Source organism: Lactuca serriola, chromosome 9 (assembly GCF_051521515.1).
Source record: "Lactuca serriola cultivar US96UC23 chromosome 9, Lser_US96UC23_V15, whole genome shotgun sequence".
Classification (NCBI taxonomy): domain Eukaryota; kingdom Viridiplantae; phylum Streptophyta; class Magnoliopsida; order Asterales; family Asteraceae; genus Lactuca; species Lactuca serriola.
In genome coordinates, this window is record NC_136416.1 from 188,632,994 (window position 1) to 188,657,387 (window position 24,394).

Genomic DNA, 24,394 nt, shown 5'->3' on the forward strand with positions numbered 1-24,394 from the left:
AGAAGTACCTTATCATCAGGATGTTACATATATATATATATATATATATATATATATATATATATATATATATATATATATATATATATATAGTTTAAAGTTTAATTAATATCTTGAACTAAATTTACACCATAAATTATGTAAATAAATAGAAATAAAACAACATTAGTAAACATAAATAAAAATAAACACATAAATATGATTTAAATATATGTTAAGTTATTATTAAATAAATCTTAGTTTTAAAGAGTAGACATATTAGCTAAAAGTATAAAGTATTTGTTGATGTGTTAGTGGAGATCACTTTTGATAGTTGGGAAATATATTGTATCAGTATATAGATCATTGTAAATGTCGATATGGCAAGTTTGAAGGACCAAAAATTGCACCGGTTTAGATGGTCTAAAGCCAAAACATTTGCAAGGGTGAATTCTGTGGACAAAAGAGAAGTTTGGCCTGGCAGCATGGAAACCAACCGGATAATGAGAATGGTTGGAGATATTCTTAATATTATACAATTGCTTGTTGACATCATTATGGAGCAAAAGTAATTAAGTAAGTGTTTTACCCTTCGAAAGATGTACAAAATATTATTTATGAAGTATGGAAGCAGGAATCCAACGCATAGACTATTTGGAAATTAAAAATAATTCTCTTTTTTGCATTGCTATCATGTAACATATATAATACCTTTTACGAAGCCATATTTTTATATTTTAGGGTTAGATCGTTCTGTTATAGGATTCAATCAATGGATTTATGCATTTTTAATTTTGAATCTTTTATGTTTTCAAAAGCAAGAGGCGAATTATGGGAGATAGAGCCTTGATTGAAGGATAAACCAAAAAAGAATAACCGATGAGCTTATTAAGTTTTCTTAAGCGAAAAAAGAGCTGCTTCATAATAATAATAATAATAATAATAATAATAATAATAATAATAATAATAATAAGACATGTGTCGTAAGATTACTAGTATAGATTTAGACTTTTTATAGACCGCAAGATTTTTGTATTATGTCATCGTTAAGTCACACCATCTTTTGTAAAGACAACTTCACCACACAAATCGTCCCCTTATAAACACCTTTATTGACATTTCTTTGCTCATACCATGTTCGTTTAGATTGTCTCTAAACCCAGCTATATCTGATCAAACAAGCAACACAAAGCTAAATATCAAAATTGTACGCAGATCAAAATATATAAGCATAATGCAAAGAAAAAAAACATATTAATTATAGTACATACAAATGAGGAATACAACATTCTTGTCAACGTGACATCTTCCTGTAACCAACTATATTATCTCAGGGGTGTCATCTTCTTTTTCCTTTTCCGCCTCCTTATTATCTATACCCCCTTCTATGACAAGCGGGTTCGTTCTGGAGGGGTTTACCATACAATTCGGGTCCTGAGGATCACATGTAGGAGCTTCGGCTTCGGTTACTTAGATTAAAATTAAAATTACTCTTTATTAGCTATTTACACCAAGGTTAAAGGTGCCATTATTGTTTCATATCGATAACAAGTCAAACAAATCTTATTCGAATACAATCCTCAACTCAAAACTCCATTTTACACCCCTGTGCTTTGTCATAGTAAGACAGGCCAGCCTTTTCAAGCGCGTCTGCAGTTCTTTCAGTTAATCCGGTGGGAGGTGCACATTTATCTGGACCAAATGCAAAAACAGTTGGGAACCCAGTTACTCCAAACCTTGCTTGTATATCCTGAAAATATATAATCGATTAGTAAACAATTATATAAAATAATATAAGTTTAAATTATAAAAAAATAATGAAGAATACATTTTCCACGTCACAGTCAAGTTCACCAAACTTGACCTTTCCTTCCAAAGCCTTTGAAGCCTTGTCCCACTCAGGTTTAAGTTGTTTAACATATGGACACCTGAAAGAAAACATATATATATATATATATATATATATATATATATATATATATATATATATATATATATAAATATAAAGGTTTAAAATTGAATATGATAAAGTAAAAAAGAATAAGTATATGTGGAATAACCAGGGTGCTCCGAACAAGACAAACCAAACATCTTTACTTTGCATAACCAATTGTTCAAAATTTCCTGAATTCAATATAACTGAGGCTGTATCACTAGCGTCAACGAGATTTAAATTTCCGGTGAATGATAAAAAGAAGAAAGAAATAAAGATCAATACATTTGTCGAGCGATTCATGGTTCCTAACAGAGGAATGGAAAACGAAAAAACGGATTCTTGTGTTTGATTGATAAGAGATGCGTGCTATAAATAATGAAGCATGCATGTAATTTGAAGAAACGTGGATGGACTAGCAAACTATTTGCTGAGACGTTATTAGCAAATGATGGGGTCAAATTATGCCTACATTAATGGAGTAACTGAACTTTTTATTCATTAAGTTTAACATATTAGTAAAAACTTTTTTATTACTTATTTCTTTTGAATATATTTTTAATAACAAAGTGTATATATTACAAATCCATCTATATATGTAACCTATATCGTATAAAAAAAATATTATGCAAAGTATATTATATGGTTCTAGATGAATAGTTATCTTTTATCATATAAAACCACCCACATCTAACATATAAAACCACATACATCCGTTCATTCAAGCTTCTTTCAAAGGGTCACGTGGATACTATTGCAAGCCACGCCAATTTTCCCTTTCAACTCCAACAAGACTTGCAAACATTTATTGGAGGGGCCTTTTAAAATAACAAACATAATTACATATTAGGTTCCACCGTGTCGGTCGTTTTTTTATCGATGCCACATACATTCCACTTAAAAGTTTAATGTTTTGCCTATGAAGATTTGGGTAGTAGGGGTTGACCTTCTTGGCAAAAGAAGATAGAAAAAGGACGGAGAAATGAGGGTTTTAGACACCAAAAGAGGAGAAACACATCGTTGAACTTCCACCATTAGCAACAAAAAGAAATAGGAGGCGGTGTTGATCGCCGATGATAGTGTCCACGTCAGTTTGCCATCGATAAAAAACGCACGATACCGTGCAACCTTCTATATATTTGTATACTTTCTTAATGCAACGCATCAGGCGACTTCTCATATATATATATATATATATATATATATATATATATATATATATATATATATATATATATATATATATATTGTTGGTGTCTATGTTGATGACTTGATCATTACCGGGTCGAACACTAACGACATTGTCGAATTCAAAGAACAAATGAAGAAAGAATTCGAAATAAGTGACTTGGGATTACTTTCTTACTACCTTGGAATCGAAGTTTCGCAAAAGAAGTGGGGAATATCTTTGCGACAAACGGCTTATGCAAAGAAGATTTTAGAGCAATTTGGGTTGCTGGATTGCAATCTGACAACGTCACCAATGGAACCTAAGTTGAAGGTTAAGAAGGATGAAGATGGTGAAAAAGTTGATCCAACTGAATATAGGCGAGTGGTAGGCTGTTTGAGGTACTTGACTCATACTCGACCGGACTTGTCATTTTCAGTTGGAATTGCAAGTCGTTTCATGGAGGAACCGACCATTTTGCACTTCCAAGTTGTGAAACACATCTTACGGTATGTGAAAGGAACCGTTGATTATGGAATCAACTATGGAAGAGGTCGTGAAATTGAAGATTTGGTTGGTTTTACCGATAGTGATCTTGGAGGTGACCCTGTTGATAGCAAGAGCACAAGTGGAATGATTTTCTGTCTAGGAAGGAATGTGATAACTTGGCAATCCCAAAAGCAAAAGACTGTTGCTTTGTCCACATGTGAAGCCGAGTTCATGGCAGCTACAACAACAGCATGTCAAGCCATTTGGCTTGCTAATCTCGTGAAGGAGCTCACGGGACATCATATCATGCCTATCACCTTATATGTTGATAACAAGTCAGCAATCGCATTGATGAAAAATCCTGTGTTTCATGGACGAAGCAAACACATTGACATTCATTATCACTTCATACGAGAATGTGTTGAACGTGGGCAAATTATAGTTGAATATGTCAACTCGAAGGATCAACGGGCGGACATCTTTACAAAGGCTTTAGCATACGTGAAACATGGTGAAATGCGAAACATGATCGGAGTGACGAATCTTGAGTCAAGTTCGGTTTAAGGGGGAGAATATGAGTGTAAACCTGACTTGTGTGACTAGGGTGTGAAACTGCCATGAGTAGCTGCACCACCCTCCTTTGTTGACAATAACAACTAGAATTGGCAGCTTCTTCATTTCACATGATGAACACATTAAATGGTAATAGTAGTTACGGCAGACTAGCTTACCTATAAATAAGAGCTCTAACTTTAGTTGTAGAGCACCACAAAAACAAAGAGTGATAGAGTGAGTATTTTCAATAGAGGGTTGTTTTTCTTTTGGCATATACTTGGGCATACACGAGTAAGAATTTTTTTTTTTGGGTACGGGGACCAATATGAACTTCTCAGAAGTTCAGGATGCAAATAGAACTTTTACAGAAGTAAAACAGGGGCTAAATTGAATTTTTTCTGAAAAACAGGACCAAAATTACAATTTTCCTGAAAAACAGGGGCTTAATTGCACTTTTCGGAAGAACAGGGGCTAAACTGCAATTTTCAGAACTTTAGTCAGCTGCTGACGTCACTGATGATGTCACTGCTACAGTAACGCTACAGTATCATCTTCTCCGGCGAACCCAGGTTTTTCCGGCCAACTTTCCGGCGACTTTAACCAACTTTGACCGGCGATTTGGAGACCTTCCGGTGGTCAAAAAATTCAAAAAAATATATTTTCGGAATCCTCGGAATGAGACCTTTCCAACAGTGTACTCCGAAATTGTTTTTGAGACAAAAAACTTTCGACCAAAAAACAGAGAATGCTCCCTCGGAGCTTAACCAAGCTCTGATACCACTTGTTGGGGTTGAAATAAACTTTTATTCAGAACTAGAACAAAAGGAGGAGCTTACTAGCTCAATTACAAGAAAAGAAAAACAACCCTCTATTGCAAATACTCACTTTATCACTCTCTGTTTTTGTGGTGCTCTACAACTGAAGTTAGAGCTCTTATTTATAGGTAAGCTAGTCTACCGTAACTACTATTACCATCTAATGTGTTCATCATGTGAAATGAAGAAGCTGCCAATTCTAGTTGTTATTGTCAACAAAGGAGGGTGGTGCAGCTACTCATGGCAGGTTCACACCCTAGTCACACAAGTCAGGTTTACACTGATATATATATATATATATATATATATATATATATATATATATATATATATATATATATATATATATATATATATATATATATATATATATATATATTTTAAAGTTTAATTAATATATTGAACTAAATTTCATACTATAAATTAAGTAAATAAATTAAAATAAAATAACATTAGTACAAATTAATAAAAATAAATACATAAATATGTTTTAATATATATATATATATATATATATATATATATATATATATATATATATATATAAAATAGTTTTAAGTAGTGCAGATATTAGTTAAAAATATATATTTGATAATGTGGTAGTGGAGACCACTTTTTAAACATGGTTAGATATATAATATTGGTATATAGATCATTGTAAATGTAGATATGACAAGTTTGAAAGACCAGAAATTGCACAGCTTTAGACGGTCTAATGCCAAAACGTTTGCAAGGGTGAATTATGTGGACAAAAGAGAAGTTTGGCCTGGCAACATGGAAACCAATTGGATGATGAGAATGGTTAGAGATATTCTTACGATTATACAGTTGCTTGTTGACATCATTCTCGAGCAAGAGTAATTAAGTAAGGGCTCGTTTGTTTTTTGGCAAAAAGACTTTTTGGGCCTTATATGTACGGGTGGGTAGATGTTTACCAAAAAGACCATTTGTTTTCTGGAAGACAAAAGAACTCGAACATACTTTTTCATCGCTTTTCTGAAAAGACCTAAAAGTACAGTTTCTAATTACATAATACATTAATCACCTCCATTCGCTCTTTCCCTTTCAAGATTGCATCCTCCCACACCGACGATCCCTCTACACCGGCCAAATCTTTGGCGGACATTGGTCCTTGATCCGCCTTTGACGCTTCTCGCTCTGCCTACGTCACTCCACGTCGTCGTCACCACTGTCGCTGGCTCATCAAGTACAATCTGTTACGTTGCTCTTTGTTCTCCTCTCTCATTTCACTTTTCTTATCTCCCTCTCAACTTGTATTTTCATTAATGGTGAAATCTCATCTACCATTTTGTCAATTAAAAACCTCAATGTTGTTGATTTCTCAAATAACTTTCTTTTTATCTGTTTGCTTTTATTATGTTTCTATCGGATCTAATTGATTATGCTTTGTTTAAGATGTAATTTTCCTGATGTTTACTGCTCTTATACCAGAAAAGTATCAGTTTTTTTCCTGTTTGAACAACTAATTTTCCTTTTTGAAATCAAATCTGTTTGAAATCCCTTTGGCATCAAATCTGGACATCAGGGGTATTGTTGTCCAATATTTTAGTGTCCAATCTGTAACTTAGATGTGAATCTACTCCTTCAGTTGAATCATAATGGATAATTGTTTTATCTTCGTTTGTTAATGCCTCTGTAATTTAATTAAGATTTACAAATTTCTTATAATTGTATGTGGGGCTTTTTTCTTTTCATCAGCTACATTTGTGCATGAAAATTTTACTGATTCATTTTTTCAAGGCAAGCTAGGATATTGTAAAACAAGATTTATGATTTACCATCCCACACAAGGCGTATAAAGCCATAAACAAGCATCAATTAGTACAGGGGTAGTAATTTTTTATACCTTTCTCACATCTTTAAGCTTAACCTGTCTACTGTCTATTGTGTTCTCTCTTCAGAAGCACTTGCTTCTTCTTGATACCAACATCAAAACCATTAATTCCAAACTCACTTTGCCGTATAGTTTTTTTGTTAAGTACTATTTTACTTTGCTGTTTATCTCTCATGTTGTTGGTTGCCTTGAGATTTGAGTCGGTTGATCACATGTCATCTTAATTACAAGCCCTTTCTTATTACTTTGCTGGTGTTTTCAAGACTCATGTCAAACATCCACCTTTTTGCTCTTTGTTCTATTTTGATGGTATAGGTGTCCGCTACTGCTGCTACTTCTGGTGCCTTGGTTGTAGTATCATTTTTGGTTTTTTGGTTTCTCCCTAGTGTAGTTTTGGTGTCTTGAAGAATATACCCTTTTTGATAAAATGACAAAAATGACAACCCTCGGGTGCAACTCCCATGATGGAAATTAATGGCTACAAAAATAAAAACAAAATTTGTTTTTTTATATTGGTAAACTTCGGTCATTTGAAAAAGGCATTAAAAACCAACAATCTTTTGTATAAAGACTTCTTGTATGAAGGTAAAGAAAACTATTTTTGGTCTGCATCTTCAGACACGGAAAAAGACTAAATACATTTTATCACTTCCAAAAAAACACCATCTAAGTGTTTTACCCTTCGAAATACATACAAAATATTATTTTTGAAGTATGGAAGTAGGGTCCAACGCATAGACTATTTGGAAAAAGAATTTCTTTCTTGAATTGCATGGATGCAACATATAAAATACCATTTGCGAGGCCATGTTATTTTTATTTTATGGTTAGCACTACAAGAAATGGGGGCGTTAGCGGCGACGCATGGCATTAGCGGTGACATGTAATTTACGCGTTACATGGCGCTGCTAATGCCATGCATCGCCGCTAATAATCACATAATAGCGATCCGCGTCAAACGAGCCCCATCCGTTCGATTTTTTTCAATAGTAGGGTTGAAATGGAACAAGAAAAGGCGCTGACTTTTCCCTCCACGTCGCCGTCGCTAATACCTATGCGTCGCCGCTTATGCCTACACGTCGCCGCTAAAGGCCTATACAGAAAACCACCCCCCTCTTTCAGCTTCCTTTTTATTCCTTTATGTGTATCGTGTGTTCTATGAAACCTCCCAGCCAACTCAAGTTCCTTCGACCATCAATCGCGTCCAGCCGTCGTTCTTGTCACAAGACCTTGTGACACCGACCCATCCTCCATTCCGTCAAAGACTCACATCACCGGCGACGAGGAAGTAAAATCGGAGACCACAGTTGGTTTTTGCCTCATTCTCCATAGATTTTTGCAACCTCTAGCGGGTTTTCTTGTTTTTCGCCGGAATTTAGCCGGAAACAAACTTGTTAGAAAGCTATCGGAATACCGCCACCACCACCCTTCTCCACCAAATTACACAACCAGGTTCCTTTAGAACATATGTGGTTCCTTTACAACATATGTATTTGTGTATTTATATTATCAGTATGTACATATGTATTTGTATGTGTTTTTGTAAGTATGTATAATATATGTATATGTAATGTATGTATAAATGCATGTATATATGGTGAAAACAGAAAAATTATGTATGTTTATATATGCGTTTTTTTGCCATATGTGTACAAGGATTTGTATGTATAAGTTTATATGTTTATATATGTATATTTGTTTACCATTTGTGATTGGAATGTATGTAAAAGTGTATTTTAATATGTTAATTTATATATATATATATATATATATATATATATATATATATATATATAAGTGTGTGTGTGTGTATGTATTTTGTACAAGTTTATATGTATAAGTGTATGTATATGTATGATCAGCTAACTTGTGTATTTGTATGCAATTTCGAAATATAGTGCTCTAAAGGAAAGTGTATTTGTATATATGTATATGTAATATGTGTATATATGTATGTATTGTATACAATTTGGAAACTAGAACGCTATAATGAAAAAAAAATGAAAAAAAACAAAGTAGGATGCTATAATGGAAAGTATTATTTTTTATGTGTACTTGTATGTAAAGAAAATTGCATATGTAGTTTGTGTATTTGTATGCCATTTGGAAACTATAATGTTACATATGAGAAAAAAAACAAAGAAGGGTGCTATAATAGAAAGTGTATTACTTTTGTATATGCAATATGTGTAACTATTATTCATATTGTAATTTTATAGGCTACATAGGGGTTTGGTTGCACGATACTCTTCTACGTGATGGAGGATGTTATGGGCCTAGGACATGGAGGTAATGGAGTCGGGGATCCACCACCTCCAGTAGGCTTTGGTGGTGGACAACACAGGATGGTAAGTCTCATTATGATATATTTATTAGCTATTTTTATCCATTTATTATAAGCTATCGTGACTAATATTTTTAATTATATTTTCAGTTGGGGTTCCTAAAAAAGAAGAGGCCTACCAAATAACATTCAACTATCAAAGCTGATACGGGAAAACAAGGGAAAGCCCGCGGATTTGGATTCCAACAGAGAGCTCACATATTCCCCTGTCAGGAACCGTGGTAATTGATTTACCCGTGACATTGGAAGGTATATGTGGATGAACATCCCTTTGTACGTATCGGGTTAGGATAATGTTTCCCCTGTTTTTAGGAATGCCATAGTCGTGCATCTAAAGGTATCTTGGATAATATTTTAAGTTTAATTGTGATTGATATTTAATTAACTAACTTTTTTGTATTTGTAGAATAAGTTTGATTTGGATAAGGTTAACTTGGATCCCGAGCGGGCTCAGTTGTTGCAGAGCATTGATGCGACTTTACAAAGAGTTTATAGAGGCTGAAAAAATAGAGCACATACTCATTTTCAGAATGTGTGTGTGTGTGGTGGGGGGGGGGGGGGCTTAAAGATATCCCAAGGGCATTAGCCACCCCCCCCCCCCCCCCGATGGTATATCACGTGAAAATTGGGCACAACCAATCGAACATTTACAAACGCTCGAATTTTTAAAGCGTTCGGCGTCAAACAAATGAGTCCATGCACAACAACAAGTTGTAAACAGAGGGGGATCATGCTCGTATAACAATGCATGTTTCAAAGAAGTAATCTATGATATATTTAACTGTTTATTTAAATTATAATTAATCTGATTTTTAATGTTAAATAGGACATCACTTTGTTTAGAAGCATTTCATAAGGCTAATACTGATAGTCAAGGGGTTTTTAGTAGTTCTGCAATCAAGCAACAATATGTAAGTGGTTAATTTGTATTTTTATATAAGTGTTTTGTAACGCCCCGATCCTCAGGTATTAATTAATTAAGAATTTAGGGATGAGGCTCTACTCGACGAGTTGGTCGACCTACTCGTCGAGTAGCAGCGGGGTGAGAACACGCATTTAGTGACCTACTCGGCGAGTCCACTATTGGGACTCGTCGAGTAGGAGCTGGCAGATGAAACCCTAAATCCCGGGGTTTGCACCCCTATTTAAAGGAGCCTCAGCCTCCTTTGGGCCTCCTTACAGTCTTTGAGAGCCCTTGAAACTCTAATTTGTGTGTGTGTGCTTTGGTGTGGCTTTGAAGCTTGGGAAAGAGGATCTTGGAGGAAGGAAGCTAAGAGTGCAAAGGAAATTGAAGCAAGAAAGGAGTGGGAAGAGGGTTTTGCCTCAGCTAGCTACGTTTGAAGGTATCAAAGTACCATTCTTACTTCCTTTTCTTCCCTTTGGTTGATTCTAGGGCTTTTTATGGATTTTCAAGTTGGAACGTTGAGCTATGGGCTAGATCTGAAGTTGTAACTTTAGATTTGGACCCTCCTTGGATGCTAGAGTCATAAAGTTGTTGTATTGGTTGTGGTTGGAGTCCCTCTTGGACTAGAAGCTCCATTAAGAACTTAAAATAGACATTTGGAGCCTTTATAACCATGCATGCACGTAAAGTTTGCAACTTTACGTGGTAAGTATGCCCTAGAAGCTTGGATCTGTGATTTGGAGCCGCTGCATGGCTCAAATCACGTCTGTATGGAAAGAGGACTGGATGGACTCGGCGAGTCACAAGAGTGAAATCGGAGAGCCACATGAAGATGGTCATTGAACTCGGCGAGTTGGATGAACAACTCGGCGAGTCCGATGAAGATCACCATAAAACTCGACGAGTTGAAGAACAACTCGGTGAGTCGGATGGATTTTCCCATAGGTAGGCATGCGTGTGTACCCGTCGAGTTGCAAGGAGGAAACTCGACGGGTGGCCCTTAAGGATTGATCAGGATTCGAAAGAACTCGACGAGTCACTCCGATGACTCGGCGAGTTGGAATGTGCTCCATGAACTCGTCGAGTGGCCGAGTGCATTCGGCGAGTTGAGGTAAACATGGACTGTTGACCTTGACTGAGGACTCTGACCTTGATCAAGAATTACTAAGGGGTATAGGGTGTCTCATAAGAGTAAGAACTTATGAGTATATTGTGCTATGGTTATAGGTGGTGGAGCCGGTGTCAAGTGATCCGATAGTTGGGGGTTGCATTTCAATCGACATCTGCGAGGTGAGTTATCCTCACTATATCGATAGGGTCTACGGCACCAAGGCCAGCCCTTTATGATTCACATCCTAGTCTAGGATGGTTGCTTTGTTATTGATACGTTAGATTCATCCTGGTTTAGGATGGGTGTTATGTGATTGCCATGTTAGAATTCATCCTGTTTAGGATGGTTGTTATGCTAGAGATCGGTTAGATCGGTTGTCATAGTATGCTACATACGATTCTAATCTGTTAGATCGAAATCAGGATAGATAGCATGATATGCATTTATGATCTGTAAGGATTGGTATGATAGTGACCTGTTAGGTCAATGCTCTAGTTACAAGTGAAACTCTATGATTGATGGTAATTCAGATAGATATGTTGCTATGTGTATGTGCCAGTATATGATAGTATGCGTACATGGTTAGTTGTTGGTTGGATGGGTTGAGGCGGTCCTGCTTTGTGCTGAAGGTCAACACACCCTCTGAGCGGTCTGGGGAGACTGTAGGCCCACACGGCGGACCAGTCATGCCGAAGGCTCGGGATAGATTCAGATAGACTGTAGGCCCAGTAGGGCGGACCAGTCCGGCCGATGGCCTAGTACGTATGGTGTTTGATTGATCGTTATGGCTATGGCTTCTGCCAGTGTGGTATTGGTATTTTGGGGGTAGCTCACTAAGCCCTCGAGCTTACAGTTTTCAGTTTATTGTTTTAGGTACTTCAGGAGAGCGACGGAAGGCGAAGGCGTGACCGTACCACTCCTCATCCTCATGATCTATTTTGGGACACTCTGATGATAAAAGAATTGGAAACGTTTTGTAAAAACAATTACTATTTGACTCTTTTGTTAGTATTAAAAGTTTAAATTTGGCGTAAATTTTATGGGTGTTACAAGTTGCTATCAGAGCCTTGGTTTGAGTGAATTGGAGGAAAACTCGTGTGAATGCAGTCTCAAACCAAGGGGATTTTCGGAAAATATGTTTTAAAATGGTTTTCAAAATAAAGGATGGAGGATGCAGAGGGTACGATCAGCCGGAGCGTGTAAGTAAGCCCCAAATACCATACAGTTATTTGATATTCTGATATGTTAGAACATCATGCTAGTGTTAGGCTAGGTATTTTCAGGAATCGCATGATAGATTGGCCTGATTGTATGGTACCTATTAGCCTAGGGTTTCTTGTATTTGGGATTGACATCATAACTGTAGATGTTTACTGTGTGCACCACGGTTGTGGATAGTCAAGATCTTATAGCCTGAGAATGTCCGATTTGACCTTACTGTAGGATCGGATATTCGAAAGTCTATTGGGTCCATCGCTATGTGCAGCTAGTGTACACTAGCGCTGCAGGGGATGATGGAAGTTTCATGGATGTGTGAGTGGTGCGGAACTGCAGGATCAGTTACTAGTTAGGCGATGTCCCCTGTTAGTGAGGGATGATGGAAGTTTCATGGATGTATGGTGGTGACGAGACGTGTTGCTTCGGGGTCCAGATTAGGATCAGGATCAAGATCAGGGTCAAGAGACGGAGGATTGGAGGTGCCGGTAGCACCCGAGCCCGTGGTTCAGATAGGGATTGAGGAGTTGGATGCCCGGATTCGGGAGATCATGCACGATGAGATTGCTGTTGCGTTCCGAGCACAGCTGCCAGAGATGTTTGGGTCGATTAAGACCGCGATGGTCGAGTATTTATCCATATATTATAAGCTATCGTGATTAATATTTTTAATTATATTTTTCAGTTGGGGTTCCTAAAAAAGAATAGGCCTACCAAATAACATTCAACTATCAAAGCTGATACGGACAAACAAGGGAAAGCCCACGGAATTGGATTTCGACAGAGAGCTCACGTATTCCCCTGTCGGGAGCCATGGTAATTGATTTACCCGTGACATTGGAAGGTATTTGTGGATGAACATCCCTTTGAACGTATCTGGTTAGGATAATGTTTCCCCTGCTTTTAGAAATGCCATAGTCGTGCATCTAAAGGTAACTTGGATAATATTTTAACTTTAATTGCGATTGATATTTAATTAACTAACTTTTTTGTATTTGTAGACTAAGTTTGATTTGGATAAGGTTAACTTGGATCCCGAGCGGGATCATTTGTTGGAGAGCATTGATGCGACTTTACAAAGAGTTTATAGAGGCTGAAAAAATAGAGCGCATACTTGTTTTCAGAATGTCAAGGGGGGGGGGGGGGCTTAAATATATCCCAAGGGCATTAGCCACCCCCCTCCCGATGGTATGTCACATGAAAATTGGGCACAATCAGTCGAACATTTACGAATGCCCAAATTTTTAAAGCGTTCGGCGTCAAAAAAAAATGAGTCCGTGCACAACAACAAGTTGTAAACAGAGGGGGATCATGATCGTATAACAATGCATGTTTCAAAGAAGTAAGTTATGATATATTTAACTATTTATTTAAATTATAATTAATCTGATTTTTAATGTTAAATAGGTCATCACTTTGTTTAAAAGCATTTCATAAGGCTAATACTGATAGTCAAGGGGTATTTAGTAGTTCTTCAATCAAGCAACAATACGTAAGTGGTTAATTTGTATTTTTATATAAGTGTTTATTGATGGGTTTTGGATATAAGAACATCCTATGTGCTCATGCAAACCCTAATGCTTGGATCTAGGTTTCTCTATTTTACATGCATTCATCCAAGACTTTAAACCCTAGATCTAGCATGTGATAATCGATATTAACATATGAATTAGGTTTAGATCTTACCTTTGATTGTTATGTAGTAATAACAATCTATTCTTCCTTGTAATTGGCTTCTGAAAGCTTAGAGTCACAAGTGTCACTCCTCTAATGGCTCACAAACACCAAGAGCAAGACGATGAAGAAGGAGAAGAGAGGAGGCACCCAAAAACGTCTAGAAACCCTAAGGATTAAGTTAACCTTGTTTTTGGTGCCCTAGGGGTCCTTAAATAGTGAGGCTATTAGGGTTATCTAACAAGGAAACCCTAATTTGACTGCTTAGGCCCTAAGCAACCCATGGACTCCCTCCTTAGAGGCCTTGGACGATTTCTAATGGGTTTTTCCATAGAATTCGTCCACTCCATCCTCTATGGTGTCCATTCGCCCAATATTCAACTATCACACAATTGACAGTTCTAGTCCCCTTTATTTAATTAATGTCTTTTAGCCACAAAATTAATTCTTAATTAATTATTGACTAATATTAATTAAACAATATGATTTCTCCTTTAATATATTATTATCATAATAAATCATAATTAATCCTCTCTCACCATAATTCATCCTATCAAGTTGCTTTAGTGAAGGCAATCCAAAAGCACCATGCACCATCGGGTCAAGTACATAGCAAAATAGTTATGGGCTTACTCACTAATCCAACAGTCTCCCACTTGTATAAGTCTAATAATTATTATGCGTATGACTTCAGATCCTGATCTGCAATTGTAGCTTTCAAAATCTGCTGTCAACTCTGATCTTATCAGATACGCGTCCTTTAGATAAGGGATCATATATTCCTCCATTCTAGATATCGTATAGATGTGAGACATGGATTGAAATCATTCTCTCAGTCTATGTATTGTTTCCCGATTTCCGATTTATGACAACTGACAACAGACTACAATTGAACACATCAAATTAGTCTCGGCTTGGCCAAGCGCTTAGGGTGTCATCACTAAATCATCGAGGGGCCCACAGATATTGCTTTTATGCTACTTTGGGTAAAATGAACGGATAAACTTTGACTCAATGCTCGCTTTCACCCACACACCGAATCACATACAACAATACGTTTTATAACACCAAGTCACTGGTGCGTTTACATATTATCAATGTGCAACCGACTCGAAAGATATAACTTAAACATCTCGGTTTCAAGAATATATGATATTATCGTCTCACCAATCACTCGTGATAAAATCCATGAAGCGATCCAAGTGAGCGTGGGTTTAATCCAATACTCTAATCTTATAGCAGCACTCATGAACCCTGCAACAAACTTTTGTTATGTCTAAAACACTTTAGACAATCTACAGTCAGATTCATGACAGTCTTCTTTCATTCCTACTTCCAAAGAATGAGCGATTGTGGAGGGTTTGAATAATCTTATTATTCGGGAAGTCAAAACATGCAAAGTGAAACACAAGAATAATACTAATCCTATATGGCCCCAAACTTTTGAGTATAAATAAAACACCTTTTATTTAATTACCATATTGATTACTCATTATTTTTTGTTTCGGGTAATCAACTTCTTACTTGAATTATAACAACAATTGTCTCATGCTCTTAGCATGCAAGCTATGTTTACTTATGGTCCTTACTTTGTGAAGTAGTATAATTGAATAACATTTTCAATCACACTCATTTCACAATTTCTAATCCATTAGTGTAAGAATACAAAATTTTTTCCACTACTAGAATATGTTAGATTCTAACATGTTATGCAACAGTCATTTCGTAATGTCACGGCAGAAAAGTCACCAAGACTCGGCCAATGAAATTACAAAATGCTCTATTGGAGATTGTTACAAGACAATTCCATAGTCATGAAGTATCATAATCAAAGTACATTCCTTTGAACATCCTTCTTGCATAAAAGTTTCTAATCTAGACATTGATTCTCCATATCCAACTCCTAATATGGAAACATTTCCATTTTTGCCATATGACAACTCATTCTAAATAGAATCTTATCTATTCATAATAATGTCAATATGGTCCATCCATGACTATACTTCCACTGTCCACAAGCGACCAATCCTTGGCGAACCTTAGATTTTCCTTGGTAGTTGTTTAATTATTTTAGTCAAAACCGGTTCTATTTCCTTTTTTCCCTCTAAATGCCCTAGGCATTTGGAATATTTTAGAACGGTCGAATATTGCAGCATATGCAAGCGATTTTATATCCGAAGCATTTGGGATACAATTCATAATGAAAACGTGATACTTTACCAGTTTCTTACTATAATATCGTCATAATATTTCTATTTGTCGTGTTCTCAAAATTCAAACTATGAAGAGGGATATCCTAATCATAATCAAACTTTTAATGCAAATAATAAATATACCCTTGACTAAATTCAATTAAAAATTTCTCGATCTAAGGTTTTAGATTGGAAACGAAGTATAACCTTCTCTCCCTTAATTATAGCAAAAACAACTTTTCTACCCCTACAACTTTGCAAAGTGAAACTTTTGTTTTTCTATAATTAATATTGCCAACTTGCAATACTCAAATAATAATCATGCTCCCACTAACATGATGATTATATCCGTTCCAACATAACATTTTTGCTCCCACTAGCTTTGACACGTATTTAGAAACCAGCTAAACTTCTAGAAAACAATAATTATTGACTTCCAAAGTTCATTGTTTCTAATATGATGTGCTTCGATAAGCCTTTATCTAATCTTCTCAAAATCACACACCTTTCCTTAGACAGCTCACATGTGTGTCTAAACTAATTCAAAACTTATTTTACTAAGTTCCAAATGTTCAGACTAATTGCCAAATCTCACAATTCGAACTGTGAAGAGGGTTGTCGTATGTCACAACTGGAAATTTTGTGTCATGTAATCTATACACTCAAGTTAATGTGAATCAAAAACTTAAGAACATGTGTAACACCTACTATTATGACATCAAAAACTTCAATCAAATACATCATGCAAGTACTACAAATAGTCATCAAACAATTGGAGACCCTAGAAGTCCTTGTTTAAGTCCATTTTGGACTAGGACTTCCTTATTGAATCCAAATGGACCAATAAGCTTCCAATTAGACTATCATGGGCTTAGAACCCTAATTGGGCTCTAATTGGACCCACACTAATTTATTTCAACATTTTGGGTCATATTGGGCCTAGAATGAAATAAATTAAAAGCTTTGATCCATGATTAACCTAATCTAGCTTATTAAAGCATAAAAATCACAATTTTATTTTATAAGGCCAATAAACACCCAAACTAACTCTAATATTGGGCTTAGGGGCAAAAAGCCCAAAAATCCTTTCTTCCCTCTTCATTCTCGGCCCAAGCCCAAGGAAAAAGGGAGAGTTGACTTTGGGTTGCCACCTCACTTTTATTTGTTGGATTTCCATGCACACAACTCATGTTTCCAAGCAAGTATCACTTCAAAGATCACTTCTTCCTTCTCCCTCTCTCACTCTCGGCCATACTCACACACACACACACACTCACAAAAATCTCTCAAACTCTCTCAAGAACACTCCTCCCTCTCCACTCAAAAATCTCGAAAATTAGGAGGCTTTCAAGAGGATATTTCCACCAACTCTTCATCCAAGGTAAGGTTATGCTTGGATCTATGAATTAAATTCTTTGTTTTATCAAAATCCTTTCCTAATCCATGCAAAAATCGTGATCTTGCATCCTAGAACCATCTCAAACTCGACATCTTCAAGAAAAGGGTGCTAAGGCCAAAAATCACCAAGTTTTCTTCCATCTTTTCTTCAAGAACCGAAATCACACCCTAAGGTGAGCTTCATACCCCCTATTTTCTGTTTTTATGAGTTTTGTGGGGGGGGGGGGGGAATACAAGTGAAAGTGTAGATCTATATGTGCTTTGTATGCCTTGTATGATTTCCATGCTTATATGTATGCTTTTGTGTGTTGTAATGTTGGATCTAGCCATAAAACCCCTCTAAACCGAGATATACCTTATGTTAATTGATTTTAGAATCAAATATATTTCTACATACAAAGTATTTCTAGAAAAATAGTTAAGTGGTTTAGTAACAATTTCTTTGGGCTAAAAACACAAATTTTTGGACCTAAAATGTGAAAAATACAAAAATTAAGGGCCCAAATTGACATATTACGAATTCTGATGGATGAGGTGTGTCAAAACAGTTTCAATAAGACAATTTCTGGAAATATACTCATTTAGAGGATTAAAAACATAAACTTTAAGCTTAATGGGCTAAAAATGACATTTCCGGCCCAATGAGGCCCATTATGCGAGATTTTCTGTTTTGGAGGGCCAAAACTGTGTTTTTCTGTAAAACAGTGGACTATAAGTGTTCCAAGTCCTTTTCAAAGGTTTAAAATGCTTTTTGAATTTAAAAAGGACCAAAGTTGCAAAAATTTTACAATTTGGGCCAAAATTGTCAAAATTGCGAAAAAGAAGGGTTATAACCGAGAAAACTGAAATTTCAGGGACTTAAACTGTTTTCTATGAAAAATATGCTGAAAAATATTAATTTCAATAATTTTTGGTGTTAAAATGTCAAGAAAATTGATTTAAGGACCAAACCGGAAAGTATTTAAATAAAGGGTTGAAAAAGTAAATTTTACAAACAATGAGGGGCTGAAAACAGAAAACTTTCAAGGCTAATTCAATACATACAATTTGATCAAATGATGGCACCGCGACTATCGACGAAATACAATACACTACAATACCAAAAATCGTTGTGAAACGAATTGGTTCGGTCTCGAACCAATGAAAATCCGAAACTACTAACACGACGACGTTGCGATTCATACAAATAACGTTTGGGAATTCAATATACATGCGAGTGTGCACAGACGTCTACGCACCATCTTTGGGCCCCAAAAGTGTAAAATCTTGTTTGTTGAGCCTAGCTAGCCCAATGACCTGATCTTAAGGCCCGAAGACCTTTATCTTACGAAGTGTTGGGTTTTACCGATCTAACACAATGTAAAAGGACTTTCAATGGCTTGTATACTACTGGTCCCCAAGGGTCCTTTGGTATTGCTAGTAGAGTCTACCTTTTTATGCGAGGCGGGTCTGGGACCCCTCGTACATTTTTATCCCCAACCGGTCAATGGAGTCATTGAGGTCTTCGTGTCCTCTTTCTCTTCGGATGTGGGACTACACCTAGTCAGGGCGATTGGATAACGTGATTAGTACGGACGACGCCTACGGGATCGTTAGTATAGCTATAAACTGGTCGTTTGTGTAACGCGTGTTTGTAGCAAATAATCATGCTCAAAAATAATCCAACGTCGCCTGGGACTGACACTACACGCTATGCAATGGTTTCAATGTAACTTCATGGAATTCAAGGAATTAGGAAAACATCGGGTTTTCCTAGGGTTTTCAGTACATACGGGTTCGAAATACATACAACTTTAATGAACAATTTTTACAAGCATAGAAACAAACAAGCATACCTATGGATCTTCACAAACGTTTTCAAAAGCTTTTCTTTTCAGAAAATATCGGATTTTCTGGTGGTTTTCAAACGACACGAAACATTGTTTTTCAAATACCGCTTATGAACTCACCAACATTTCATATGTTGACGTTTTTCAAAATACTTGTATTCTTAGGGAACCAGTGAATCAAAGGAAATCATATTCAGTGATGGCTTGCAGTTTATCTATGTACGAATCGAACAATTTATCTTTGGGAATGTAATGTTTAAACAATGTACTTCATGTAAACTCTACTGGTTGTACTATATTAATGCATGGTGACGAATGGTGTTATGTTTCATATATATTCAATGTTATGGTATTCAATTGAGTCACGACAGCCCCCGGACGTTTCTGCCGTCTGGTTCGGGGGTGTGACATCGTAATCATAATCGAATTTGAGAATGAAATTTACATAATCGCTATCTTCTTAAAATCTCTCTTAGTGAAAGTGTTTTCTCACAATCATTTTCATGAAGGAGAGAAACCTTATGACACTTAGATTTTATGGTGCATGTGTTCCTATCCATGTGAATTTGTGATAAGCATAATCATAAGATAATGTTTGTGACGAATTCAAAATCTTATGGACAGAACTTGTTCATTCATAATTTCTTGCCATCAAGGGTCCCACCATTGCTTCCAAGTTATTTAGCAGCTCACCTTTGCCAGTCAATGTACTTTCATTGAATAAGGTGCTTGCCTTATGCAGTCTATATAGAACTTGTAGAACTCATATGCATAATCAACTCAATTGGATTGGCACAAAAACAAGAATACGTCAACACGATAGGTTACAAACCTCAAGTCGTGTGCTAGTGTTTAATAGGTTTACCCTTGATTAGTTCTTGAATCTTTTCAAGATCTGCAGACTCTCACTGGCCTCTTGACATATTAGATTCTCTTATCAAGAACCATTTCTTAATAAACAAATATCCAAGAGTTAGTGTCTATCTATATCAAGACAAAACATTACACACATTTAGTCTTAGTTGGTCTTTTTCTTCTCCAAGACATCACAACTTACCAATTTCAAACGTGCAAGAGTAAGAAAAACAATTTTCTACTTCACGTTTGATGAGTGTGTGTCACTCAATTCACAATCTTGGAATACAATTCTAAGACTTGATTTTGGAACGAAGTATGACTCATCCTTTTGATTTAACCATTTCAACAATTTCCGATTCCTCTTCTTAGACATACTAGTGCACTAAGATGTCCTTAGAGGATCAATTGTGATGTGGTTCTTAATCATTAAGACGATCATAAAATCCAATACAAAAGTACTCTCCCTTCTTCTTAGATTGTAGAAACTTTTATCTTTCTGCCTAATTGATTCTTCTTATTCGTTCAGCCATTCATTGAAACTTTTCAATGATTCAGAATTCCACTTAATTTTGTAAGCGTAACCACATTTACTAGAATTTTAGTAAATTATGACGAATAGTCTTATTCTTATTTGTGGTGGACTTGACTAGTGCACAACATTGTGTTTTATTCCTTTAGTCCTTCACTTAGCTCACATACTTATGTGATCAAGGAATTAGTCTAAACTCCCTAAGTACCAAGATTTTCATACATCACATGATTGAAATCATATGATTCCAATTTTCTGTCCTATTGAAACTTGTGTGTGTTGGATTAATGTCTAAGTCCATAACTATAATTGGTAAGACTTGACCCGACCCGGCATGGTCCATTTGGGTTGCATGGCATCATGCACTTGGATAGACTATAATGAGAGAAATAAGACACTTATGGTTATTAATATATTATAAGTTCTAGTATATTAATAATAAGAATAATAAGATTATTTAATTAGTATTGATCAAGAATTAATCTAGGATTAATTAAGTGATCAAAAGAAGACTAATTAAATATATGGGTTGATTGTGTAAATCATCCATACTTGTATAGTGGGCTAATGCTCCATGGATAATCAAGTTGGGCTAAAACCCATAGGATGGTCCATGGATGCTCCATGGTGTATTTGAACCCATGGATCCAAGGAAATGGAAAGTCATGACAATTAGGGTTTACCCTAATTGTAACACTATATAAAGATCTTATTCTTGATAAAATCGGCAACTAGTATCATCTAGAGAGGGCTAGCCGATTTCATGAAGTGTAGAATTCTCTCAAGTTATTCCAAGTGTATTTGGTGTTGTGTGAACCATTTGAGGTGTCACACTTGGGGCACTAGGCACTCAAGCTTCATGAAGACTTTCTACATCAAAGAGGTATGTATTCTATCTTGTTACACTCATTGTTTTGTATGCTAGATTAGGATAATACCTTGGAAGTTCTTATTTGCATGTATAATAGAGAAAACATAGATCCAAGGTATTTAGGGTTGCATGTACACTTAGGAGTGTTCGAGTGCTCAAAACCCAACAGTGGTATCAGATCCTAGGCTTGTTTTCTTGTTATACTTGCAAAAGATGCTGGAAAATCGAGTTTTCATGCTGTCTGCCCAGCAGACTCGCCAAATCCATGAATGGACTCGTCGAGTCCAAGGCAAAAAGCATCCAACTCGCCGAGTTAGTTCGTGCACTCGACGAGTTGGACCCCCAGACAACATAAATTCGACTTTTTTGGCTGGAATTGGACTAGGAACATTACCCTAAGATGTTTTTGAACTTATAAACTTGCTTTTGATGTGGTAATGTTCATGCTAATCCAATTTCAATGATATAATTGTCAATAGATTCATGTTTTGTATTAGTTTAAGGTTTAGACTAATTACATGAAAAAGTTTGATTTGAATTATCTTGTTCTTATGAGTTGCTTAGATTAATAGAAAAGTTGAGTGAAATAGTTGTTTTCAATCCAAATTAATCTAAGAGTTGATTCTAAAATGTGTTTTTGTAACTTGTCCTCAAGTTATATGAAAAGTCACATTTAAGTTTCATAAAACTCATAATAGTTGGCAAAGGTTACAAAAATGAAGAGTATAGTTCTAATTAAATGGGTTTATGACTTCATAACTTGTCCTCAAGTTATGGAGGACCAAGAGTCTCTTCATTAAATAATAAATAAATAAATAAAGTGTAACATTAATTAATTCCATAAGTTAAAAAATAAAGAAAAGTTAATTCTTTTATTAGTTTAAAGTCTTCCATAACTTGTCCTCAAGTTATGGAACTTGAAGAGTTTTTGGATTAAAACTACTTTAAACACATAAGTTATGGAATTAATTAGTTTTGAATAGTTTCAAAACTTGCCCTCAAGTTTTGGAATTTGTAAAGTTTTCTCTTATGAATATTTTAATTCCAAGTTAGCCCTTAGAATTTTAAAAGTTAAAATTCAACCCTTATACTTTATAATATTATAAGTTAATAATATATATATATATATATATATATATATATATATGTATATATATATATATATATATATATATATATATATATGTATAAGAGTAAAGTCAGTCTTACCGCTAGTACGCCTCATTCACGAAGCCGGTCTATAAGGTGGGTATAAGGTTGTTGCCTATAAAATGGTAACTTAATGGGTGTCCACTCTCACCCACCGCTTGCTTGACTGGTGGAGGGTCGTTAGCCGAACGGGTTTGACAGGACTAGAATTCTCCCTTCATTAAAAGTATTAACGATAAATACTAAGTAACTAAACTCTTAATAATACCCAATCTTAGTTACTTAGGAAAATGTGAATAAGGTGCTAATCCATGAAATTACACTTTGCACTTTGTTTAAGTCGGTTAGTGGAGCGTGTGTGGTTAACCGGCACACTAACTCGTATTTAACAAGGTAGGAAAAGGGTAAATTAATGTTTATCATAGTATCAATGGAGCGTGTGTGGTTAACCGGCACATCGATTGAGGGGTAAACATTTAAGGGTACCAAGTAATTTGCATGGTTACTTCACACCTTGTTTTGTGATCCTCGGCATCCCAGTCACAAAACCTGAAGGGCACACTCGAGATTGAAACATGCCATTGAACAGTTCAATGAATCTCAAAGATCTAGGAGTTTCAAAACCAATTAAAACCTAATAATACATTTCGTTTATCTTGGTGGAAATTGGTGAATCATCATTCACCTACCTTCAAATATTTTATAGCTTAGATTACGACATACCTCTTCTAAGTTATAAAATAGTTTGTTGGGTCCTAGCCTTAATATTTCATATTGGGTGTCATATTAAGGACTTAAGATCAACTATCTTGAATATCTCCCAAAAGATGTCTAGTTTAGACATTTATGATCTTCCTAAATCCCTTGAAACAAGCTTTCCTATATGAAGATGATGTCCCATGGACATCATACTTCTTTCACCTCCTCCAATTATTCTCCTTAACCCACAAGTTCAAGGTCACTCAAGCCCTATTGGCAAGGCAAGGTCTAGGTGTGATCACATCTTGGAGATGTAGTCACATATTGACAAGCCGGGAGAGTTGGGTGTCAAATTCTTGAGAAAGTTGGTGGTTCAATCACTTTCTAAGTCACATAGTGAGTTCCTTTGGGACACCTATGAAACAGACTTTGACAAGACCCTTAATTATCTTATCTATTTGTTAAGATCAACTTCCTTAAAACTTGATGGACATTGACAATAGTGACACAGGAAATCCAGAAAAGCATTCTCTTCCCAATGGAAAGGAATCGGCCATAGTCAACTCGGTTGACGAAATGGTAAAGAGAAAAGCTAAGTCTGTGATAGTCCCGTGTACCATTATCAAAGGGTCCATATGTTTATATTGCCAAAGGAAGGGACATTGGTTACGAATCTGCCAAAATTACCTAAGGATGTTGAAGTCAATAAGTTTGACTCTACTTCAGGTAAAGTCCACTATCTAACTTTGCTAAGTTTCTAATCTGAGATTCTTGATACATGATGTGACTGGGTTACATGTTGATGTTTTAAGAATCAAAGAAAAATG

The 24,394-nt window shown here is 35.8% G+C and overlaps 1 protein-coding gene across 1 annotated transcript; it reads right to left on the bottom strand.

Moving 5' to 3' along the window:
• Positions 1-1,193: 1,193 nt before the first annotated feature.
• Positions 1,194-3,076, bottom strand: LOC145074209 (protein disulfide-isomerase 2-3-like). Its single transcript, XM_079020628.1, has 3 exons — positions 2,040-3,076; positions 1,808-1,907; positions 1,194-1,729 (listed from the first exon to the last, which is right to left on the bottom strand). Exons 1-3 carry the CDS (start codon positions 2,213-2,215, stop codon positions 1,565-1,567), a joined length of 441 nt encoding a protein of 146 aa, XP_078876754.1. The 5' UTR covers positions 2,216-3,076; the 3' UTR covers positions 1,194-1,564.
• Between the last annotated feature and the right edge of the window lie 21,318 nt (positions 3,077-24,394).